The following is an 8866-nucleotide window of genomic DNA, read 5'->3' as shown; positions in this document are numbered from 1 at the left end:
ACCTATCTTAAGTCTCCAGGTAAATACTCTAGCATCTAATTATAACTTTGTAGTGGTCAAGCATTTGCCAAAAGCCTAACCAGTAGGAAAGTTTATATATTAAGAGAGTTTTTGAAAATAAAAAATTAACCTATGTGATTACAGAGGCTGGCTAAGTCATCCTGAAGTCTGTATGTCCAATGGTCAAAAATAGAAGTTTATGGACAGGCTCAAACTCAAGGACATGGAAGAGATTTCTAAGTATTAACTGTGTCTTATAGTAAAGTACCTTTTAAAATTCATTTTTACATAATGTGTTATTTCACCTCTTGATCCAGGGATTGTTAAAAACCTCATTTCAAGTGTTTTATTTGAGAATTCTAATGATACTTTGTTTCAGTATTCTCTATTTAGGGGCTGGGGAGATGGCTCATGGAGTAAGCGCTTCCCTGGCAAGTGCAAGGGCCTGAGTTCAATCCCTGGTTCTGCCAAAAAAAAAAAAAATTCTCTAACCTATGTTTTTTCTTAATTTATATTCTCAAAATTTTGCTCTTATTTTCTGTAATCTTTATCTTAGTAGCTAAATTTTGGTTTTAGTTCATCATTCACATAATATTTTTTACATATTTATGTATGATGTGATGTTTGTTTCATGTATATTTGGACAATGATCATCTATCAATAACTGCTATATTCATCACTTTAGTCTTCTATTTATGCTGAATACATTTAAAATCCTCTTTTCTTTCTATTTTGATAGATATATTGCATTACTGTTATCATTGTACACCCTACTATGCCATGGAACACAAAGACTTATTCTTCCTATCTAATTGTAACATTGAAGTCACTGAACAACCTTTCCATTTCCTCCCTCCTCTATACTCTGGTAATCATTTTCTAGTCTCAGCTTCTGTGAGGTCAACTTTTCAGTTATAAATGAAATCGTACAATGTTTGTCTTTCTCTGCCTGGATTATTTTACTTAACAATAAGGCCTTCCAGGTTTAGCCATTTTGTCAAAAATAACATAATTTTATGTGTTCTTAAATAGCTAAGTAGTATTCCATTATAGATTGTTAGATATACAGATAGATAGATCAAATATTATTTATCCATTTATTCATTGGTAGACATTTACATGGATTCCATGTGCTAGCTACTTTGAATAATGCTGTATTAAAGAGTAATGTTTTCTCTTTAACATGTAAGCCAAAAAATCTCCTGAGAAAAATTTCAAGAGAAACAATAAAGTCAAAATACAATTTACAGAACAAGAGAAAATATTTGCCTTTACATCTGAGAAATATCCAGAATATATAAGTACAATTCAAATGCATTAAAACTCAAATTAATAATGGACTAATCATCTAAACAGATGTTTATTAAAATGGCACCATCAAATGACCTGTAAGTATCTGAAAGCTTTAAATCACTAATAATCAGAGAAATGCAAGTCAGAATGATACGGAAATATCACCTCAACCAGTTTGAATGGTTGTTATCTACAGATAAAGAATGAATGCTGTCAACATTGCAGAGAAAAAACAATTCCTTTTAAAACTAGTTTTACTGTTACACTTTTGGCATTCATAATGATCATACTCACCATAGCACAAGAGTGCCTATATGTAATACACCTTAATTCCTTTTTTTCTTATTCTCTTTACTTCCCTTTAGTACTTTTCTTCACTTTTCCTTTGCAAAAGTTTGTTTTTGTTATTTTACTTCCATTCTTTTTTATCTCTATTCCCTCTCTTCGCTTTACCCTCCCCTTCACTTGTTTCCCTTCTCGTATGAACACTTTCTTCCTACTTGGCAATACTGATCATCCGTTTTGGTCTTCATTTACCCTCTGTGTTTCTCACACAAGAGAAACAATGCAATATATGAACATATGTGTCTGAATCATTTCACTTAAAATTGTATTCTCAAGATATATCCATTTACCTTAAAATGTCTTATTTATCCATTTACTTTAAAATGTCAAATTTATTAATTTGACTTTTTGTCAGGGCAGTGCCCTGTTGTATATAAAAACCACATGAGAAAAGGAATTCTTGTACATTATTGGTGGGAATATAAATAAATATTGCTATTATGGAAAACACTCATGGAAGTTCCTCAAAAAATCTAAAAATAGTACTGCCTTATTGTCCAGCAATCCCACTAGTGGGCATACACCAAGAGGAAATATAGCTAAGACCTTATCCATTTCCACTAAATTTCTTTAGTAAAATTCCTAGAAAGAAATTATTGAGTCAAGATTAATGACCTTCTTATATTATGAAGCTTTTACTATTTTACCAAGTCCTTATCCCAGAAAAGCTGTACTAACTTATACATTATCCTAACAAAGCCCTGTATTTTTCTTTTCTTAGGCTTTGAAATTTCTGAAAACCAGAAGCGGCAGGCTGCAATGACTGTGAGAAAAGTCCCTAAACAAAAAGGTAAATCTTGCTTTTACCACTTCAAACCCACTTGCTTTCTGGGTGAAACTAGAAAGCTGTAAACTATGTGCTTTTATATTTCTTGGCTCTTTTTCACATTAGTGTACTGCTTGAAGTGGTGGAATAGTTCCCAGCTACCCAGGCATCCCTGAAACCAGGAAGCAAATGGTCATAAAGGCTTAGTGCTGAGGAATGAATGGTATTTAGTAGCTATGTCCAAAGATAGATCATTGTGAGCAAGAAAAAAAAAACCCTCCTTTTCTTTTTATTATTATTTCACATTAGGGAAATGTTCTTAATAATTTAGAGACAGAAAACAGTAAGTATATATGATTTATTCAGTAAATATTAATATATAGATATATATATGTTCAGCTCTTTTTCAGTGATTCAGGGGCAGTAGAGCTTCAAATTAAACTGGAAGAAGAATCAGATAGTTTTTACCTTTCTTCAGGCCATAAACTGAAATACTTAACATACCTAGTGAATTACTGTCAAATCAGGTGCAAGATAAGGATGTCCTTTATCATCAGCCCTATTCATTATAGTTCTGGAATCATTAGCTAGAGCCATTAGACAAGAGAGAGAAATAAAAGGAATAAGAATAGGTAAAGAGTTTAATATCATTATTTACATATGACATGATACTGTACTTGGAAGACCAAAAGAACTCCACCAAGAAGCTCCTAGAATTAATGAAAAAAATTTGGTAGCATAGCATGTTACAAAGTCAATAGCCAAAAAATCAATAGCATTCCTCTACACAGACAACACACTGAGAGAAAAATTAGAGAAACAATATACTTCACAACAGAATTCAAAAACTTGAAATACCTAGGAATTAACTAAGGAAGTAAAAGATCTATAAAATGAAAGTTACAGTACTCTGAAAAAAAGAGATCAAAGAGGATTTCAGAAAATGGAAAGACTGGGCCGGTGAGATGGCTCAGTGGAATAAGCACTTCCATGGCAAGCGCAAAGGCCTGAGTTCAATTCCCAGTTCAGCCAAAAAAAAAAAAAAAAGGAAAGATATTCCTTGCTCCTGGATAGGAAGAACCAACATATTGTTTGGAAGAACCAACCATTTTTGGCCCAAAATTGTTATACAGATTTAGTGCAATCCCTACCAAAATACCACCAATGTATCTTGCAGATCTAGTGAAAACATTTCTAAAATTTATTTGGAACCAGAGAAGACCTAGAATAGAAAAGGCAAAATTGAGCAACAAAGGCAAGACAGGAAGCATTAGAATCTCCTACTTGAAATTATACTACAAAGCTACTGTGATAAAATCAGCATGGCACTGGCAAAAAAAAACAGACCCAAGGATCAGCGGAACAAATTAGAAGATGGAGATAAAGCCACAAATACATTCAGCCATCTTATCTTTGACAAAGTGGCCAAACATGTTCACTGGAAACAGAGCCTCTTTAACAAATGGTACTGGAAAAACTGGCTCTCCACATGCTGAAAATTGACTAGACCCAGGTCTATCACCATGCACTAACCTAAAGTCAAAATGGATTAAAGATCTAAACTTTAAAAGAGAAACACTAAAACTCCTGAAAGAGAAAATAGGTGGAAATCTTGACGAAACAGGAGTAGGCAAATAGATCATGAACAAAAATCAAACTGCATGGAAAATACTTCAAATATAAAATAAAGTATTATTTTCTCTTTGTTATGAACCATAACAAAACTAAAATTCTCATCTGAACAAAAAGTAAATGTTGGGGTGGGGATATAGCTCAGTGGCACAAGCACCTTCCTGGCAAGCACAAGGTCCCAAGTCTGATCCCCAGTATGGCAAAACACAACAAACAAACAAACAAAATAACCTAAAGGAAGTGTTACCTTGTGTTCATTTTAATGTCTAGCTAGTATTGCTCTCTTTTTAAATACATTCTTTCATTTTTATGAGAATCATCAGAAGGTGGTGGTCAAAATTAGCCTCACTTTTCAGATAAAGAAATTGAGGCTACTCATAGTGAACTGACTCTGAAAAAATCATTTTGACTTTAGGCCTACTGCTAATTTTTCCTGTCCAGTGCATGGTCCCACTGATGCCTCTGATAGTGAAAAAAGACATATCTCATGCCAATTACTGATAGTTATTTCTATTACTGACCATTGTTTTCACTGTTGTCAGAGGTGGGAGCTCTTAATAATACCTCACTTTCCCCAGGTCCTTTCCTCTGCATTCTCCGTGAGTTCTTTAGTTCTGAATGATTCACCTGAAAAATCAATTCCAAGCTTCCTTAAATTCCAACAGTCATATAACATACACTTAATTATTTCCCGTGAAGCCCTCTTTGATTGAGTAGATTGAGTGCTTGTGAATATCTGATTTCCAATTAAACAGTACACTTAGCTAGAGACATTCTGACTAGAAATACCATTTCTTTAACTGCTCATTAGTTTTTACTCATCTTGGGCCCTCACTAGTTCTTCATGATCACAATATGATTTCCCTTAAACAGGGAACAAAGTCAACCACCCCTGACCTTTTGTTTATGTGACAGACAGCATTACAAAGCAGGTGGAGTAACCCATGGTGGTGAAAGGTAACAAGTTATGTCTGAAAAATATGGAAGTTGATATCTTTCAGATCAGGTGTGACCTGTGAAGAGTTAATAGTGGGAATAGGATTTGTACTAACAGAACTCTGAGTTACAAATCTCCCCAGATGGAAATGTGAGCAGAAATGAGCCCTAGCCAGCTAGGGAGTCATTGTGCTGCACAAATGATGTTGTCCTAGCAGCCTGCCTTTATCTCCTGAGCCTCTCTCAACTTGACTCCTTTTATTGCCCCTAATACAGTGACTCACATGATGGAATGATGTTCATCTATCCCAGACAAGTTTCCTTCAAGAGTATCTTCTATTGACTGGTCCTTTCACTGAGTATACTTTAAACATAGGAACATCTAAAAAGCACCTAATCAAAGGATAGTCCTGGTAGCTTATACCAAGCCTTTCTGTTAATTTCTTTCCTCACTCTGTCTAGGTTGTCCCTTATAGATCCTCTATATTGTCTACTAGTATCTGAATAGCTTTCTTATCTTAATCTTTAAGGAAACTCATATAGTTTTAAATTTCCTAGAAGTCCTGTGAATCTTTCCTCACATTTCTGTTTCTGACCTTAAAGAACATCCTATTCTAGGTATATAGTGATTTATGTGTTTCTGAGACTCAAGAAGGTCATATATGGAAGCAGTTGTCAAACAGTAATTCAGTAGTTACAGCATATTCAATGGGGAGAGGATAAAGAGGTTTTTCAGAGGTTAATAGAAACTTAATCCTTCCAACCACACATCTTTATAAATGATGGGAGGGCTTCTGTTAAAATTTTTCCAATGGAGATGTTGTAGGTTGGATAGTTACTCTGGTGTCCCCTTCTAATGATCTAAAACATGTGACATTACCAACTCAGGTTATTGCCCTAAGGGAGAGGATGTCTAGCTGGGAAAGTAGCTGAGAGGAACCAGTCTAGCTTTAAGAATGGCTTTTTTCACTTTACATGTGCCTTTCACACTGCCTTGCTTTTAAGAATTATATAAGAATTGCCTCAGAACTAAGAGTTTATCAACATAGAGCCTCCCAGTGTCATAAGGAGAGGCTCCACCTCTAAAGGCTTTAGAGCCAGCTCAAAATTAAGTGAGTTCTCCACAATTAGTAAAATAATTTTGAAAAAGAAAAATGGGATCAATTAATACAATTTCAATATTAAGTAGGTATTGTAATCAAGGCAGTGTGATTTGGGTAGGAGGAGACACATGTCATAGAATCATGAATCAGAACTCAGAAATAGACCTACACATATGTGTAATTTCTGACAGAGTAGTGAACACAGTTTGGTAGAGAAAGAGGCCTTTTCATAAAATGGTGCTAAAGCAGTTTCACTATTATGGGGAAAAATTGTTAGCCTAAAATTTTGTTTTGTAGCAAAAACTAAATAAAAATTGACCATGGTATTGAATGTGCTACTTTAGAATGCGTAGGAAAAAAATTGTCTTCAGGATCTAGGGCTAGATAGAGGGGTTCTTAAAGAATAAAATAAAATATGGATAATGGGTATCTCCTTCCATAATATCTTCATATTTTCAGTTGGCATACCCTTATGTTTATGATACTTGCTCTTTCAAAACTGGCTGTTAGAAGAGAGTCTGATCCTATCCACATGATTGCCAGTGGCTGATAGTGGCTTCATATTATACTGCCTCCAGAGTAATGGGATCAAGTAATCAAAAGCAAAGAAGCTTTAATATTAGAATTTTAGACACTGGCTAGCAGATAAGGAAAGTATTGGAAGCATCCAAGAGGCCTTTTTTCATATCTGAATCGCATGTTGTATGCCTCATTCTGTTCTGCTTTGATATAGATCAAAATTGAACTTTTACTTTAGGCCTTACCTCCTCATCCTGGTTCCTGGAATCCTCTTTTAATTTGGTCCTTCAGTTTGCTGCCTTCAGACCCAGCTACAAAAAGTGAAGATTTCAAATCTTAATGTCATTGAAGCTGTTTCCTTTGAAAGGTCCCAAATTTCATGAATTATATATTCTGGTGATGTGTTTGGTTTTTTAAACTCAACTACAGATGCCAATTATCTGTTAACTGGAAATTTATCAGTTTCAACCAAGACAGAACATTAATTCCTTATGTGTTTTAAGAAAAAACAATTCCAACTGAAGACCTGCCCTGAAGCTCGTGGCTCTTCACCACTATCTTGACACTATCAGGGGTAGTTAGAGATGGAGAAAACCAAAGTCTTTTTTTCCAGAAGTGGAGATCAAACTCTGAACCTTTCACTTGCCAGGCAAGCAATTTTGCCACTGAGTTATCTCCCCAGCCCTTAGTCTTTTGCAATTAAATGGAGCTTGTCAAGTACTTTGCAAAATCAAAATCAGCTTGAAGAATGATGCTTTCTTTGAAAGAGCTCTGAACTGAGAAGTCAAAGAATGTGGGTCATAGCTCTTGCTTTGTCACTAACTTACCATAGTATCTGAGACATGACTTTTATGTCTAGGTCTCAGTATCCTCATCTGTAAAACAGCTGATAGTAGCATCCTAGATTTCTAAGTGATACTGATTAGATGGAGAAAAGTGTGATATTTCAGTAAGAGCCACGCCATTTCAAAATCTGTTAGAGAAACAGTTTGGAATACAGGTTTGAATATCCCTTATCCAAATTGCTTAGCATGTCAAATTTCAGAGTTTCTTAGATTTATGAATATTTGAATACTTTCCTGATTGAGCATCCCTAATAAAAAATGCTGAATTCTGAAATATTTGGAAGGATGAAACATTTTTAATCTAAGGAAATTTTTATTTCAGTGTCTTTCAGATATCCCTATTAGGAATGCTCAGTCTATACCCGCTCAAATTCTAAATTAGACTATCTTGACTCTTTTACCCATAGGATCACTGGGTAATTTGAGAACCCTTCTGGTAATTAATTTATGGCCTTTCCCTTTGATTTCCTTTCTATAGGTGTCAACTCTGCCCGCTCAGTTCCTCCTTCCTACCCACCACCACAGGACCCGTTAAACCAGGCCCAGTACCTGGTCCCCGATGGCATCGCTCAGTCGCAAGTCTTTGAGTTCACCGAACCCAAGCGCAGCCAGTCACCATTCTGGCAAAACTTCAGCAGGTTAACCCCATTCAAAAAATAATACCTACAGGGAGGCAGATAATTTTAAAATAAACTAAATAAAATTATATTTATAGATGGACTTTTTCGGAGAAACACTGTTGAAAATATATATGTGTGTGTATATATACGTATATACATATATAGAAACATATGTAGACATATGTATACACACAAACCCTTGAATACACACACACATGCTTGTGTTGGCATGTGTGTACGTGTGCACATATCACACACACACATGCACACACACACACACACACACACACACACACACACAGAAGGACCAAAAACGTTTTCTGTTGTTTTTGGGTTGCAAAATCTATAGGTGGTAGGAAGAGGTACCAATGATTTCCAAACATGTGACTCCTTCTTAAAACTTTTTAATTCCTGCCTTGTTCCTATCCCCTTTTCTTTCAGAAGTTAACATTTCTATTTTTTCCTTTTCTTGTTAGAATACTCTCTGTGCTCCTTTGTGAGTGATTCATTGACTTTTCATTATTACCATATATGCATTTGTATTGGTTTTCTTCCTTCATGAAAATAGAGATGCAAATGACTTTTGACTTTAATTTGATGTGGTAGGTTTGGGATTACTTTCTTTCACTTTTTACTGGGGAAAGAGAAGATCCCCATTTCCTCTCCTTCAGCCAATCATGTGTGAATGTTCCTGTATCCCTGCAGTTTCCCCAAATCTGCCTTTACCTAGCATCCTCCGTCTATAGTCCTGCTAGTCAGGACATGCTCCTTAATGCCATGTGACATAACTGCTTAGTATTTCTATTG

General features: G+C 35.2%; 1 protein-coding gene across 8 annotated transcripts in view; it reads left to right on the top strand.

The window, feature by feature from the left end:
• Positions 1-8254, top strand: part of Arhgef9 (Cdc42 guanine nucleotide exchange factor 9) — a 265414-nt gene extending 257160 nt beyond the window's left edge. For 7 of the 8 annotated variants that reach the window (XM_023705024.1, XM_023705026.1, XM_023705027.1 and 4 more), the window contains 2 exons: positions 2360-2428; positions 7918-8254. In XM_023705024.1, coding sequence (XP_023560792.1) covers positions 2360-2428; positions 7918-8099 — 251 coding nt within the window. In that variant the 3' untranslated portion in view covers positions 8100-8254. The remainder of the gene's footprint in view (positions 1-2359; positions 2429-7917) is intronic. The other variant, XM_004644807.2, reaches the window with a different exon arrangement.
• The last annotated feature ends 612 nt before the right edge of the window (positions 8255-8866 follow it).

Source organism: Octodon degus, unplaced genomic scaffold (genome assembly GCF_000260255.1).
Source record: "Octodon degus isolate 3935 unplaced genomic scaffold, OctDeg1.0 scaffold00211, whole genome shotgun sequence".
Lineage (NCBI taxonomy): Eukaryota > Metazoa > Chordata > Mammalia > Rodentia > Octodontidae > Octodon > Octodon degus.
Note: the sequence above shows the minus strand (reverse complement) of the source record. Positions and strands in the feature narration are given on the sequence as shown.